Source organism: Zea mays, chromosome 1 (genome assembly GCF_902167145.1).
Source record: "Zea mays cultivar B73 chromosome 1, Zm-B73-REFERENCE-NAM-5.0, whole genome shotgun sequence".
In the NCBI taxonomy this organism is placed as follows: domain Eukaryota; kingdom Viridiplantae; phylum Streptophyta; class Magnoliopsida; order Poales; family Poaceae; genus Zea; species Zea mays.
This window is the reverse complement of record NC_050096.1, coordinates 252,457,009-252,472,115: the sequence shown is the minus strand read 5'-3', so window position 1 is coordinate 252,472,115 and position 15,107 is coordinate 252,457,009. Positions and strand designations below refer to the sequence as shown.

At 46.9% G+C, this 15,107-nt stretch overlaps 2 protein-coding genes across 3 annotated transcripts; one reads left to right on the top strand and one right to left on the bottom strand.

The window, feature by feature from the left end:
- The first annotated feature begins 4,934 nt into the window (after positions 1 to 4,934).
- LOC542638 (kinesin-related protein13) lies at positions 4,935 to 10,511 on the top strand. The gene is made up of 15 exons (NM_001308459.1): positions 4,935 to 5,380; positions 5,485 to 5,628; positions 5,721 to 5,804; positions 5,908 to 6,033; positions 6,122 to 6,181; positions 6,287 to 6,340; positions 6,424 to 6,516; positions 7,046 to 7,141; positions 7,328 to 7,470; positions 7,730 to 7,876; positions 7,953 to 8,082; positions 8,159 to 9,028; positions 9,104 to 9,202; positions 9,281 to 9,985; positions 10,069 to 10,511. The coding sequence occupies exons 1-15, from the start codon at positions 5,108 to 5,110 to the stop codon at positions 10,288 to 10,290; spliced, it is 3,246 nt and encodes a 1,081-aa protein (NP_001295388.1). The 5' UTR covers positions 4,935 to 5,107; the 3' UTR covers positions 10,291 to 10,511.
- Positions 10,512 to 11,949: 1,438 nt separating this feature from the next.
- On the bottom strand, positions 11,950 to 14,874 carry LOC100284461 (decarboxylase family protein). 2 transcript variants are annotated; one of them, XM_035967737.1, is made up of 4 exons: positions 14,422 to 14,874; positions 14,204 to 14,332; positions 13,622 to 13,806; positions 11,950 to 13,536 (listed from the first exon to the last, which is right to left on the bottom strand). In XM_035967737.1, the coding sequence occupies exons 1-4, from the start codon at positions 14,695 to 14,697 to the stop codon at positions 13,182 to 13,184; spliced, it is 945 nt and encodes a 314-aa protein (XP_035823630.1). In that variant the 5' UTR covers positions 14,698 to 14,874; the 3' UTR covers positions 11,950 to 13,181. The 2 variants fall into 2 exon arrangements, with proteins under 2 accessions (XP_035823630.1, NP_001150828.2); NM_001157356.2 differs by having other exon boundaries at positions 12,910 to 13,536; positions 14,255 to 14,332; positions 14,422 to 14,759.
- Positions 14,875 to 15,107: the final 233 nt, after the last annotated feature.

Genomic DNA, 15,107 nt, shown 5'->3' with positions numbered 1-15,107 from the left:
TGAAGAGGGAAATCACAGAATATGTGGCTATGTGTGATAGCTGTCGACGGATCAAGGCAGAGCATCAGAGGCCAGCTGGATTGTTGCAACCGTTGCGAATTCCTCAGTGGAAATGGGACGAAATCGGTATGGACTTCATAGTCGGATTGCCTCACACTCGAGCCGCCTATGATTCCATTTGGGTAGTGGTGGACCGCTTAACCAAGTCAGCCCACTTCATACATGTCAAGACCAACTACATCAGTGCAGTATTGGCAGAGTTGTACATGTTTCGGATCGTTTGTCTTCATGGTGTGCCAAAGAAGATAGTGTCAGACAGAGGAACGCAGTTCACCTCTCATTTCTGGTAGTAGTTGCATGAAGCTTTGTGTACACATTTGAATTTCAGTTCAGCTTATCATCCGCAGACAGACGGTTAGACCGAAAGAACTAATAAAATCCTTGAAGATATGCTGAGAGCTTGTGCGTTGCAAGATCAGTCTGGATGGGACAAGAGGTTACCTTATGCAGAGTTCTCCTATAACAACAGTTACCAGGCCACCTTGAAGATGTCACCATTTCAGGTGCTTTATGGAAGGAGTTATAGAACTCCGTTGCAATGGGACCAGCCTGGAGAAAAGCAAGTGTTTGGGCCAGACATTTTGCTTGAAGTTGAAGAGAACATCAAGATGGTTCGGGAGAACCTGAAGATAGCGCAATCAAGGCAGCGAAGTTATGCAGACACAAGAAGAGAGCTGAGTTTCGAAGTTGGAGATTTTGTTTATCTGAAAGTGTCACCTATCAGAGGAGTCAGAAGATTCGGAGTCAAAGGCAAGCTAGCACCCCGCTATATTGGCCCGTATCAGATTCTCGCAAGGCGCAGAGAAGTGGCCTATCAGCTCAGTCTGCCAGAAAATTTGTCTGTCGTGCATGATGTCTTTCATGTGTCTCAGTTGAAGAAATGTCTGCGTGTACCAGAAGAGCAGTTGCTAGTGGAAGGTCTTGAAGTCCAAGAAGACTTGACCTACATTGAGAAGCCAACGCAAATCATTGAGACTGCAGACAGAGTCACCCGAAGGAAGACTATCAGAATGTGCAAAGTCAGATGGGGTCATCACTCCGAAGAAGAGGCAACTTGGGAGCGTGAAGATGATCTGATGGCTAAATATCCTGAGCTCTTTGCTAGCCAACCTTGAATCTCGAGGGTGAGATTCTTTTAAGGGGGATAGGTTTGTAACGCCCCGAATTTTGGAGTTGAATTTTTTTTCTTTCTCTTTCACTCGCCAAATTCGAGCGTTACCTCTCTTTTCCCATTTATTTTTGCTACACCTTACCCATTTCCAAAACTCTATGTCGTGTAATAATGATAAATCCTAGAAGTGGGTTTCTTTGGTTGTTGCATCATGCCGAGCCACACATCTTTTTCTTTGTGTGTTTTCGCTTGGTCTTCATTGGGGTATTTATTTATTAATTAAGAGAATTTGGAGCTAAAAGAAAATACAAAAAAACCCCCTCTCTCTCTGGGCCGGCTTCTTAGCGCGGCCTAGCTTTCCCCCCTCCCGCGGCCCAGCTCGCCCCCCTGCGCGGCCCAGCCAGCCCCGACGGCCCACCCCAGCTCCCCCTGTGGGCCCCACTTGTCATCCCCTCCCCCCCAAAATCTCTCTCTCCCTCCCTCGCGCACGTCGCCGAACCGCCGCTCGCCCTCCCCCCCCCCCCCCCCCCCCCCCGCGCGGTAAGCCCCTCCCTCCCCTTCTCCGGCCTGGCCCCCTCTCCCTCGCGTGCGGTTCGGCCTCGGCCTCGGCCCCGCCTCGGCGTTGGCGGCCATGGCGCGCGACCCGGTCTCGGCCCCATCCCGGTGCGGCGCCCTCCCCCGCGGCGCGGCGTCCCCCGCCCCGTGCTCGGCCGCGGCGTGGCCCCCTGCTCGGCGCGGCCCTACCCGCGGCGTGGCATTCCCCGGCCCGGCGAGGCTCCCCCTCCCCGCCTCCGTCCGGCTCGGCCCCGGCTTGGCCATGGCGTGCGGTCGCGGCGTGCCCCTGCCCCAGCTCGGTGGCCCCGCCCTGCCCGCGGCGTGCACCTGCCCGGCGCGGCCTCCCCTGCCCCGCCCCGGTGCAGCCCCGCTCCGGCGTGGCCCCATCGCTCCTGGCCCGGCCTCGGCGCTCCCTCGGCGCGATGCGCTCGCTCGCCCGGCGCGGCTCCCCGGCCTCGGCCCCCGTCCCGGCGTGGCCTCGCCTCGGCGCGGCCCGACCTTGCTTCCCCGGCCACGGCGCGGTTCCCCGCCCCAGCGTGCCCTGCCCCTGCCCAGCGCGGCCGCGGCATGCCCGCCCCTGCGCGGCCTTGAGCTCGGCCCAGCGTGCCTATGGCGCGCGACCCCGCGCGTTCGGTCCCGGCGTGGCCCCGCTGCCTGCTCACGACACGCAGCGCGACGCGTGCGCAGCTCGGCCCCGGCGTGCGCGTGGCTTGTTCGCAGCGCGGCCTTGCGCGCGCGCGTGCTCGCGTGGTGCACGCGGTGCTTTGGCACAGCTCGCCGCACCCTCGGCGCGCTCGTCTACACCCCCGGTGTATTCTATGTGTAGTGATCACGTTATTTATATCAATGAAATGGAAACTCAACTTAGAAATTGATTACGTTAGTTATTTCATATAGTTAATTATCAACTTAGTTTAATGTCAACCAATTGGAAATAGTCATAATTCTATTAGTGCATGTGATTAACACTTGTTAGTGTAACTAGGTGGAAATAGATGACGTAATGATTAATTATACATCTACCTGTAATACGCTTCGATTATAGCTTTAACCACTGCGAGACCTTCCTTCCTTTCTTTCTAGCCATGGCGAATGCAATATCGTATGTCATATCTTATGCATATTCAGTTTATCTGCTCTCTTGTATGGTGTACTGTTTATTTCCTAACTCAAATGGATGGATGGATGTTTGCGCTCGCATAGAGAACGGTCTGGTTGAGGAGTCCGAAGAACTCGCAGGAGAAGCCCATGAGCAGCAGCTGGTTGGTGGAGGCAAGTGTCACTTGACCTATCTTTGTCCTATACATTCTATAATTCACTTCCTGCATTTACACAGTTATACCTAAGGATTGACTAGCTTTTGTTATCCATGTCCTTGCTTACCTATTTGGGTTGGATTATTATGGTTTAGCTTTATGCTATTGCTTAACACTAATCAATGAACATGATGAGATTTATCAATGATACGTTGTTTCCCTTCTTTATCATGATATTATACTTGTGGCATTTAAGGGGGCTCGAGCAGTTTCTCGAGTGCCTCTCCGTAAGGACCTGTTCGTTGGATGACCGCCCGGGAAAACAGTGCAACCATGAGGGTGGAGTGGGACGCCCTTAGGTGAATAATTAGAGGAACCGGGGTGTAGTTCGCTTAGCCGTCGTGCCGTTAATGGGGCTCGATGTATGCGGCTTGCTCTGCCAAGTTTGGTTCACCCCTTGGGGAGGAGTGCGGTGCATTTAGGAAACCTAACGGGCGGCTACAGCCCCGGGGAATCTTTGTAAAGGCTACGTAGTGATACCCTGCTGGGTCACCTTGGTAGTGATCAATGGAGACTCATGATCTCCGGGCAGAAAGGGAATCACGACTTATGGGTAAAGTGCGCAACCTCTGCAGAGTGTTTGAAAACTGATATATCAGTCGTGCTCGCGGTTATGAGCGGCCAAGGGAGCTCCACCGATTAGTGATACTTGATCAGAGATGTTCGGATTACAGGTGGCGATGAGAATGATGGTTTGGCATTGACTATGGTAATGGTAAGTGGTATTCTTTCTGTTTGAAAAGGGTACGTTTGGGTTAATAACGTGGGTTAATTATAAAACTTGGCTTTCTCTACTAGTAATAATAATCTGACCAACTAAAAGCAACTGCTTGACTTACCCCCTACATAAAGCTAGTCCACTACAACTAAACATGACACTTGCTGAGTATGTTGATGTGTACTCACCCTTGCTCTACACACCCAACCCTCCATCCCCAAGTTGTCAGCATTGCAACCACTGCTCAGGAGAAGATGAAGCCGTGGAAGGAGACTTCCAGGAGTTCCAAGATTACGACGAGTTCTAGGCGTGGGTTAGCGGCAACCCCCAGTCGGCTGCCTGTGAAGGCCGCGTGTATCTACGTTTCTTTTCCGCACTTTGATTATTGTAAAGACTATGTGGATGTCTCAGACATATGATGTAATCGACTATTATTCTCCTTTTATATTATGATTTGAGCACTGTGTGATGATGTCCAGTTATGTAACTGTTGTGTACGTGAATTGCTGATTCTGGTACGTACATGGTTCGCATTCGGTTTGCCTTCTAAAACCGGGTGTGACAGGAAGCAAGCGGAGGAGTGGGGTTGTTCCTTCCGGTTGCACCGATAGAGGTCGAGGGGTGGCAGCGCCAATGTCGGACCGAGGGCAGGTCATGGGGTGGGGGCATGGCCTTGCCCTTGTCCCCTTGTGGACATGCATGTGGCCTCTTAATAGTAAGTGATTGTTCACTCTCAATGCATGCGGATTGAGTGGGATTGAGGGTCTGTTCGGTTGTCCAGGATTGGACCCAAAATTATTCCACCTGATGAAAATTTTATATAAAATAGGTAAACAATCATGATAGGAATAGTTCAGAACAATACACATGGGATAGGGATAACCGAACTAGTAACGAACGAAGGCAAGTTCAGAACGTGAACCATATAGTCGAAAGAGATTTGAGAGGGTTTCAGAATGCAAGTTCAGAATGCGAATAGGTAAGATTGGGCGCGGACGCTGAACACCGCTCCCCCAACGGCTAGTTCCGGTCCGGTAACCCCGCGTGACAGCCTACGAGCCCACGTGGCCCAGCGCACGACCGTCCATCACGGATGAGCCGGTCGGATCGAGCCAACCGCTAAAGCTAACGTTTTCCACCCCGCCGCCTCCCCCGTTTCAAAAGTTTTCGAATTAAATTCCAACGGACGGACAGCCACGCACATCCGCCCCGCATTTCATCTTTCCAATCAAGCGAGAAGCGTCTCCTCCTCCCTTCCACACTCCTCTCCACTCACGATTCTCTTCCCTTGATTCCGCTAGCTGATCAGCGTCTCGCCGGAGTAATACACAGCAGCAGTAAGAGGCCATGGAGATGGTGCGGCGGAACCTGAAGCGGCAGGCGTCGCGCTCGCTTTCCGCCTTCGCTGGCGCCGCATCCCCGCACGCCGTCGACCAGGAGAACCTCCACCCCAACCTCGCCTCCACGCCGCCGGCGTCGCCCGCCAAGGGCACCTCCTCGCCGCGCCCCAAGCACCCAGCGGCTGCGGCTGCGGCTGCGGCTCAACCGGCGGCCACCGCCGAGGAGGATCACTCCACAGCCCCTACGACCGCGCCAGCGGACGACGAGCGCTTCGTCAAGGTACTGTACCATGCATGTCTTCACCCGATTCGGCTTCCTACCATGGTAATTTGAGATGTCGGGAGGGTTGCGAGCTTGTTCCTCATGTGTGGGGTTGCGCGCAGGTGGTGGTGAGGGTGCGGCCGACGGTGAGCCGGCCGGTGAACGGCAAGGATCTGTGGTTCGTCCGCAAGACCGCCCCAGACTCAGTCGCTGTCGGCGACCGGTCCTTCCCAGTGGATGGCGTCCTCGACGACAGGGCCTCTCAGGTATACCAGCAAGCTTTAAACCCCATTACACCAAGTAGCATGTCCAATGGTGCGCGACTCAACGAATTCTGCGAATTGGTGGTTGTTTGCAGGCCGATGCGTTTGATCTGGTGGGATTGCCCATGATCGAGAATGCTATGGCCGGATTCAACACCTCCCTCGTCTGCTATGGCCAGGTACTACTACTGATCCAAGTAGTACGTTTCGTGTTCTCTGCTCCTAGGTTCCTGTTCTCTGCTCCTAGGTTCCTGATGCTTTGTATGTGTCCGATGCTACTAGAGTGGCACCGGGAAGACATACACCATGTGGGGCCCTCTCGGCGCCATGGTTGACAGTGGCTCTGACCATGCTGACCGCGGCGTTGTTCCTCGGGTTTTCCAGAACCTGTTCTCTCGGATCCAAAGAGTAAGGAAATTCTTCACCAGTACTTCCTTTTTTGGTAAACTTTGAGTGATCTTGTTTGTTGACTTGGCGTTGCTCTTTCCCTGTGTAGATGGGAGAGAGTTCTCCTGAGAAGCAGACGAGCTACCAGTGCCGTTGCTCGTTCCTCGAGGTGTGCAGTAATTTGGTTGTTTTCAACTGAACCGTGTCTTGGAAACGGTTTCTAGAGCTTAAATCAGAAATAATATATATGATTTGCTTTTCCAAATTGTTGCAGGTACATAACGAGCAGATCAATGATCTGTTGGAACCATCTCAGCGTGACCTACAGGTACATTATTCGACAAGAAAATTATCCTGAAATTGCATGCTGTTGGTTTATGCAGATATCTCATTGAACTTCACCCTTTTTAGATAAGAGAGAACGCTAGCAATGGTATCCATGTTGAGAACTTGACTGATGAATACGTGTCAACAGCAGATGATATCAGTCAGATCTTGATGAAGGTATAAGATAACTTCCAGTTCATGTTGCTCTCTCTATGTTCTTAGACTGTGGATGCTCTGATCAGGCACGAACAATGAATTTGCAAGCTTGTCTGACAATTATTGCTATTGAATTTGCAAATTGGCAATATAGAAATGACTAAACAAATTCTAAATTGGAGTGGTTGATTAGTTTTTCTAAAGTCATTTATCTGGAAACATTTTTAATACCTCTATAAATATTTTAATTTTTAGCACAACAATGTATCATTCACCCATTGTTCATAATGTTATGTTTTTTATTTATAAATACTAACTACATATGTAAAAATATTGAAAAGGTTGTTGAGACACACATGTATATATTATCACACTTAGATGTGTCATCATATTTGTCTGGACCCCCTTAATCAAAATTGCTGGTTCTGCCATTGGTTGTGGGCTTGTGGCTACTATTGATTAGTCTGTTATGTAAGGATTCTTCTTTCGATAGTAGGACTGTTCTTTGGATTAGTGTTCTCATGATAACTGAGTTAATTTTTCTTTACAGGGACTGTCAAACAGAAAAGTTGGTACCACCAGTATGAACTTAAAAAGTTCCCGCTCTCATGTGATATTCACCTGCGTTATTGAAGCATGGAGCAAGGTACATGCTATTTTTTTTATTTTGCTAGTTCTCTGTTCTTTGTTGCATATTGTAGTAGCTGTCAGCCTTTCTAAATCTCAGGATTTCACCTTTGTTCTGTCTTATTATAATAAATATATCACATGTTTATGGGATGTACATCTGCTTAATTATCTTTTGGATTTACTTCTTCAATTAACATTACAGGGTTCATCAAATGGGTTTAGCAGCTCAAGAACTAGCAGAATCACCTTTGTTGACCTCGCTGGTCCTGACACTGATGAACTTGGTGCAGCAAAGCATTCCACAAAGGAAGAAAGACATCTTAAGAAGTCTCTTTCAAGGCTTGGGTATGTAAATCTGTAATTGCTTCTTTGATATTTTTTCACTATGAATTTGATTCAGTTATATCAAGATCACTGTTCATCATTTCTATTATTTTTCTTGGTGCACCTAGATTAGTTTTCCTATCTTGATGCCCTATGGACCTCTGAATGCAATATGCCAAATTGCCCTTTTTTAAGAAAAAAAATGTATGATCGAGATAGTCCACTGTGAAGAAAATATTTACAAAAGCCAAAGCCTCACATCTGCACGTTGTCATTTCAGGAAACTAGTTAACGTTCTTTCAGAAACTCCAGAGTCACATAAAGTTGATTTACCATATGAGCAATCCCGTTTGACACATGTGCTGAAGGATACACTAGGTGGCAACTCCAGGGTTATATTTTTGTGTTCGATTTCTTCAGAGCACAGGTATTTTCTGTTCTTGTCTTCCTTTTATGCCTTTTATTACATATTCTTGTGTTGATCAGTACATTGGGAATTGCAGATGCAGATCTGGAACTTTAAGTACACTAAGATTTGGTGAGCGAGCAAAGCTAATGCCAAACAAACCTGTGATAAATGAGATATCAGAAGATGATGTTAATGGTTTGAGCGATCAGATACGTCAGTTAAAGGTACACCTCAGAACTCAAAAGCATGTAGAATTACCTACAATCTACACAGACATGCTAATTGTTCAACTTTTTGCAGGATGAACTCATAAGAACAAAGTCTGGAGACACCACAACTTGCAAGGCTAGGTACTTCAGTGCACAAAGTGCCCGTGAAAGTTTGCATACTTTGCGAGTGAGCCTCAACCGCTCTCTTATCTTTCCTCACATAGAAGTTGATTCAGAGGAAGAAATGGATGTTGATGAAGAAGATGTGCAAGAACTGCGTGATCAAATTAGCAAGATTCACTCTTCATCTGAAGATACATTGGATGACTTTATGGATGCAGAAAGTGGAGACGAAAGCACTCCTTGTTCTGTGGGAAGAAGTGAAGATGATCAAGTAATCATAGATGATTTTGAAGGTCCACAACAGGAAGAGCAAAAAGAAGTATCTAACAATACAAATGCTAATGAAGACCTCGGTTCTGACAGAAAATCTAATCTATCAATTATTGCCTCCACACGGTTATCACCTATTCAGGATCCAACATTGTGCTCTTCTCCAAAGATCCACAACAAGGCAAGAATGAGCATCACTTCACTGGGGCTATCACCAAGCAAGATTAGAATATCAGACAGCCCAGGTGATAGAAATGTTGAAATGTGTACAAATAGTGCATTTCGTTCCTCTCTACAATCAAGCAAGCTTAGCCCCACTGACTCACTGGCTGCAAGTCTTCAACGTGGCTTGCACATTATAGAGTACCATCAACAGAATCCAGCCCCAAGAAAATCATTTATTGGTCTTTCATTTGACCATTTCGCTCGTCAGTCAGTAGCAAAAATCAGTTCAGCTGTTCAGGCTCTACCAGAGGACCAAGGAAACAACCTTTGTTCATTCTGCAAGAAGCCAATGAACACAAATGATAATCAGACAGAAAACGTAAATTTAGACAAACAGATTAAGGTTTGCCTTTGGAATATGATTGAACTATTTTTTTATTCGATTTGTCTCATCTACTTAACCATTTAATTTGACTAGGATGGCAACATAACTAAGGAAATTGCTTCCAAGAGAGAAACTGAGCTTGAAGCTTTATGCGAAGAACAAAGAGCAAAGATCCAGGAGCTGAGCAGTTTGGTATGCACAGAGATGAATCAAATACACTTGAGACAGTTATTTCCCTTTCATTTACATTTTCATCTGTTGTTGTTGCAGATTGACCAATATAAGAACAGGTCAGAAGAACTAACTAGTGAAGGCAAGGTTTCTGTCTCACTCAGTGTGAATGAGAGGGAGGTACTTCTTGCTGAAATCCAGAGTCTGAGGGAGCAACTCAAAAACCAGACTACTGTATCAACTACTGGTAGCCTTCTTGACCAGTTAAGGAACGGCAGCACAGACCAGGAGTATGAACTTGACAAAGAAAGGCAGAAATGGATGGAGTCTGAGAGCAAGTGGATTTCACTTACCGAAGAGTTGAGGGTCGATCTAGAATCAAACAGGATGCACGCAGAGAAGACCGAGATGGAGCTCTGCAACGAGAAGAAGTGCACAGCAGAGCTAGATGACGCTCTTCAACGAGCGATGTACGGCCACGCCAGGATGGTTGAGCATTATGTTGAGCTGCAGGAGCTGTATAATGATCTTCTCGAGAAGCACCGCCGAGTGATGGAGGCGATCTCTGAGGTGAAGAGGGCGGCTGCCAGAGCAGGCAGGAAGGGCTGTGGGACGGCCTTCGCTGCTGCCCTCGCCGCCGAGCTCTCCACGGTGAGAATCGACCGAGAAAAGGAGAGGGCTCAGCTGAAAGAACAAAACAGAAGGCTCCGCATTCAGCTGCGAGACACTGCCGAAGCTGTTCATGCTGCTGGAGAACTGCTCGTCAGATTGAGAGAAACCGAGGAAGCATCTACACTAGAAAAGGTCAGTTCAAACTTAAAACTAGTCATTTGGTGTTCTTGTCTAGTTATCGTACAACTCAATTGTGTGCTTCCACCGTTTCGCAGGAGAGGACTGCCGCGTTGTTGCAAGAGAACGAGAAGCTGAAGAAGCAGCTGGAGAAGCTGAGGAAGAAGCACGAGATGGAGCTGGAGACGATGAAGGTGCACCTTGCGGAGAGCCGGCTGCCGGAGTCGGCTTTGGGTGCCTTCTACCACCACGAGAACGAGAGGACGCCGGACGACGATCTGTCCTGGCGGGCCGCCTTCGCTTCTGCGTACAGTGACTGAAGTTACCTGACTGGGGATTGCTTGGGAGTTGAGTCTCGTCAACTGAGACAGGTTGACAATTGGGGCATGAGCATTTCTACGACCTTGTTTGATTTTAAGTACATGACTCGATTGGGGCATGGGGCAAAGTTTTTATGTATACTGCTTGTATGGGAACTGAATTTGAACGAGTTTTATGTAGTCTTTCGAGTATTTTTTTGGTCGATCCCCCAGTTCCTGTTTACCGTACTGCCAAAGTGCAGCCTCTGGTCCCACCTTTAACTCCTTTTTTAAAAAAAAATATACCAAAAATTTGATTTTGAATTTGTCATAGAACATGGCAGTTTTGGGCTTGTTTGTTTATATGTTAAATTGTTAATCCATATGGATTGGACGAAATTGAGTCGGATTAAATCCATAGTAAGGACTCGTTCGTTTCTGCTGGAACAGATCAGGATTAATTCTAAATTTCCAAAACTTATAGTAATTATTAAAGGAACCATGCGAAACGAATAGGCCCTAAGTCAGAACCAATCTCAATCTCACTCTCAATACACTCCAATACACATAGAATACAAATAACCAAACATGGATAAGAAAGACATCAAAAGTAAAAGAGGTGGTCTCTTATGCAAGAGTTTCTCATACATGGGATCCAAGACAAAAGGATTTAAGAGAGAAACAAGATGATAATCTAATATCTAACCTTATAAAATTGTTTTGCCTTTTTTACTGCATTCATGCATTTTGGTGTATATTTTCTATATATATGTTTACATTTATTATGATCTAGTTGAATATAAATATAAAAATCAAGAGCTAAAATGAATACTATTTTAGAGCGTAGGGAGTAGCAAAAATGATGATATGATATGCATGTTAATGAAGAGAGAGTTTCATGGGGCTGAAACTCTATATACGCTGTTTTCTATACAAATGTTGATAATGTGATAAAACCCTCTATTGAGAATGACTTCCTATAGTCGCCGCCTTGTCGCTAGACCGCCACCATAGTTACTCGAGACTTGAGAGCTCCTGTTTTGAGAATTTGCAATCTTTTGGGCTCGTTAATTGATGTGTGTTAGAAGGCCTACCACTTGATACCAAGCTCAATCAGGATTGTTCTAAATTGTTGCTTGATACCAATCTGAAGATTTTACCTTGTCTTTCAGAAGGCCTTACACATCTATCAGCGATCAAGTGCCCTCTGCTTATGTTTATTCCCAGCGACGAGCTGGAACAGCATTATCAGAGGGAAAACCTGATGAAGATAGAGCACTTGGTGGCATCACGATTTCCTTTGATCTGGGAGGTAGACTCAATGTCACATAAGGCGCTACATGTGGAGCATTCATCAACTAATGCCACAGATGAATCATGGCATATGAAAACATCTTCAAACCATTGGAAGCGATTTAGAAGAGATGAAGTGTGTGTGTGAAAGAAAATGTAATCAAGGCATGGCTTTGTTGCCAAGAGCAGATGACAAGGCTCATTCATGAAAAGAGCATTGGGCAACTGTTGGTTCCACCACCAGGACTTTAATGAACTTCGGGCATGTTTGGTTTGTGGCTAAATGTGCCACACTTTGTCTAATGTTAGTCGTCCAAATTGAATAATTAATCTTAGACAGAAAAGTTAGGCAAAGTGTGGCAATTGAGGTAACGAACCAAACATGCCTTTCATCTTTCGTAATACAGTCTTACCAATGGATTTGGTCTATAAATTGTTGTTTGCCTTCGTGGCCTCAATTCACTGAGTTTTAACACTAGAACAAATTATGACTTTAACTGCTCTTCCGTCAGAAGAGATCTTTCGGCAGAGGACAATTCTTGAACTCTTGTCCATAAGAAGTTGCTGGTGTCTGATCACTAGGGGGCTTGAAAGCTGCTGCGTCTCTACTCTCTATCAGATCTTAATTTAGTTTCCTGCTCTTCTTTAGAGCTAGCACAAGGAGCAGATTTTATGCCATTACCCATTGAACATTTCCATGTATTCTGCTGCATGTTTGAAGCCGAAATTTTCTGCAATGACTTGCAAAACCCAAAAAATGTAGGCTTGCTAGGCTAAATATCACCACTGCCTTCTGGAATAACGACGACAACATTGCTCTGGCCTTCAACAAAACCAACTTTCAGTTCGAGCTTGTTATACTTTGTTGTACAATAAACAAGTCTATTCTGCACTCCTTGTAATCTGTACAGCTCAGCAGTCAGTATGCAGCTATCGAGTTGTTGTGCCAGATCTCTGTTGAAACATCACCAGCTGTCCAGGTCACAGGCCAAAAGTCTGGAGGCATGTATACCGTCCGGTTACTCTTCCATGTTTGTTTCCAGTAAACATCTTGAACAGAATGGCCGAAAGGTAAACTTCAGGTGAAAGAAGTAATTTTACAACGCATGTTGCTTCATCCTTGGAGCAAAGAATGGCGTTATAGAGCCGATGATGAGTCACAACTCACAATCACCCCGTTCATCTTCCATGAGCCCAATAATTATACCAACAAAACAAACTTCTACAGAGAAAAACCAGCTGCAGCAGACCAAATCTGAAGAGAATCTGCATAGCATAGTTCCTTCTACTAAATACTAATGCTCCTATTTAGTTAACTGTCATTAACTAAAGAAAAAATGGCATGCAAGGTTTAAACGTAAATCGTCTGCATTCATCATCTCTGTCAATCAGTCAACAGAAAGTGTACAACATGCGACTGGTCTGGAAATTGTTGTCTGTTCTAAATGTTGCTTCTGTTGCTAATATGCCTTGAGAGCATCTCCACATGGAAAACTCAACAGCTCAACAATTATTTGTCCTCCTGCACAGGAGTAAAAAGAAGCAAGAAAACTCTTGCAAATATTTTGTCCTCAGCTCGTGGCATATGAAACTCTTTGGTTCTTCAACTGTGGTGTTATTTAATATTCTCTCTCGTTATGGGGAACACCGTAGAACTCTGCCAGGTACTCCAAAGCTTCATGATTCCCATCACAAACCTTCCAAAGTGATGCAACTTCGCCCGGAGCAACCGTGCCCCACTCCTGGCAGTCATTCAGAAATTCCAAAAGCTTGGAGTAATAAGAATCGTAGTTGAGAAGCAAGACCGGGACCGGGAGCGCTGACCCGATCCTCTCTAGTTGAATCAGCGCCAAGATCTCAAACAGCTCGTCCAGCGTCCCAACCCCTCCTGGCAGCGCAACCACAGCGGTTCTGTCAGTAGAGCTGCTCCGCACCGCAGCATCCACCAGGCCATGCTTCCTCGCAGAGAAGAACCTGAAATTCAGCTTAGCGCATAGCGATCACCATGTCTCATAAGCTGTGGTGAATCTTATTTTGCATCCTCAGAAAATTCAGGTACCTGCATGTGAGGTAGGTCTCCGGTGGCAGGTAAGGATGGAAGCCTGAGCTTGTCCATTCACCCGCTTCCTTTGCAATCTTCAAGCCACCGACAGGCTTGTCTGCCTCAAAGGCGCCTTGGATGGCAGCATCCATGAGCCCAGGGCCGGCTCCCGTCCATGTGGTGCAGCCGAGCAGCCGAGCTATCTGTCGATGCAAAGACAGGTGGCTGAGTAAGGGGGTGTTTGGTATCTAGGGACTAATTTTTAGTCTCTCCATTTTATTTTATTTTAGTCCCTAAATTGCTAAATACGGAAACTAAAACTCTATTTAGATTCCGTATTTAGTAATTTAAGGACTAAAATGGAATAAAATAAAAGGATTAAAAATTAGTCTCTAGAAACCAAACAACCCATAAATGCAGAAAGATATGGTGCACAATGCCAATGACTCATGTCTACAGCTACTTGCAGTCGAATTCAATGTATTGGCTCATGTCTGAATAGATTTTGTTTACGGCGTTCTCTAACACTTCAGTCAAGAATCTGCTGCTGAAACTAGCAACATGTCAATGCTAGTAGATTGCTATAGTAGTACTGATTGCCTCTCTGGCGAGCTCGGTGGTTTGGAGGAAGTGCGGGTGCGTGGGCGGGACCCTGGAGGAGCCGAGGTAGACGGCGCCCCTACCGAGGCGGCGGACGAGGTCGAAGCACCGGGCCATCTCCTCCCTCACCTGCACGGGCAACCAGGAGCCTATGAGTGAGTCCTGGGATTGGCAGGGACGACGAGCGAGGGCCGGGCCGGGGATAGCAGGTTTCCCACCTCGCGGGGGCTGCTCCTCGGAGGACCCAAGATCGATCCAGCTTCCGCCTCCGCCTCCGCCTCGAGCTCTCGCAGCCGCCGCCGCTGGTCGCCATCCGCGACGGGGATAGCGCCGCGGGGACGGGCTCCCCCGCCACCGCAGAGGCCAAGCGAGGCCGGCCGGGGCGGATGCAGGCGCCAACAGCAAAAAAAGACACGGCGCTGGCTGTGTCTGAACCCGAGAGCGGGATGCAGATGAGGTCCGAACTCCGCCCCAACCGCCGCCTCCATGGACATGGACAGTGATCGTCCTCGCCTCGGTCAGTTCGCCCTCGCCTGCTCCGAATTCGGAGCTAGAATGGTTGCTAGCCTGCTAGGTCTGCAGTCTGCTAACCAAATCGAGGACGTTCAATATCCGATGCTATATTCGTATCCGTATCCCAAGAATATCACAAATCCGACATACGGAGTAAAGAGTTAAGTATTCGAGTCCAAATAAATATATAAACCAAATATAATATCAGTCATATTCATCCGTCGACCTTAAATAAAAATATGCCATATTATTGCGTCCGGAGCTGTTTGGTTATGCAGACTAATTTTTACGCTATCTATTTTATCTTATTTTAGTCTCTAAATTATTAAATACGAAAACTAAAACTTTATTTTAGATTCCATACTTATTAATTTAGAGATTAAAATTAAAA

Excerpts from the sequence above, each read along its gene's own strand:
- LOC100284461 (XM_035967737.1), bottom strand. The coding sequence starts at position 14,697 with ATGTCCATGGAGGCGGCGGTTGGGGCGGAGTTCGGACCTCATCTGCAT. Across the intron at positions 14,333-14,421 it reads CGAGGAGCAGCCCCCGCGAG|GTGAGGGAGGAGATGGCCCG; the intron begins GTGGGAAACCTG and ends TTGCCCGTGCAG. Across the intron at positions 13,537-13,621 it reads GAGACCTACCTCACATGCAG|GTTCTTCTCTGCGAGGAAGC; the intron begins GTACCTGAATTT and ends GCTGAATTTCAG.
- LOC542638 (NM_001308459.1), top strand. The coding sequence starts at position 5,108 with ATGGAGATGGTGCGGCGGAACCTGAAGCGGCAGGCGTCGCGCTCGCTT. Across the intron at positions 5,381-5,484 it reads ACGACGAGCGCTTCGTCAAG|GTGGTGGTGAGGGTGCGGCC; the intron begins GTACTGTACCAT and ends GGTTGCGCGCAG. Across the intron at positions 6,341-6,423 it reads CATCTCAGCGTGACCTACAG|ATAAGAGAGAACGCTAGCAA; the intron begins GTACATTATTCG and ends CACCCTTTTTAG.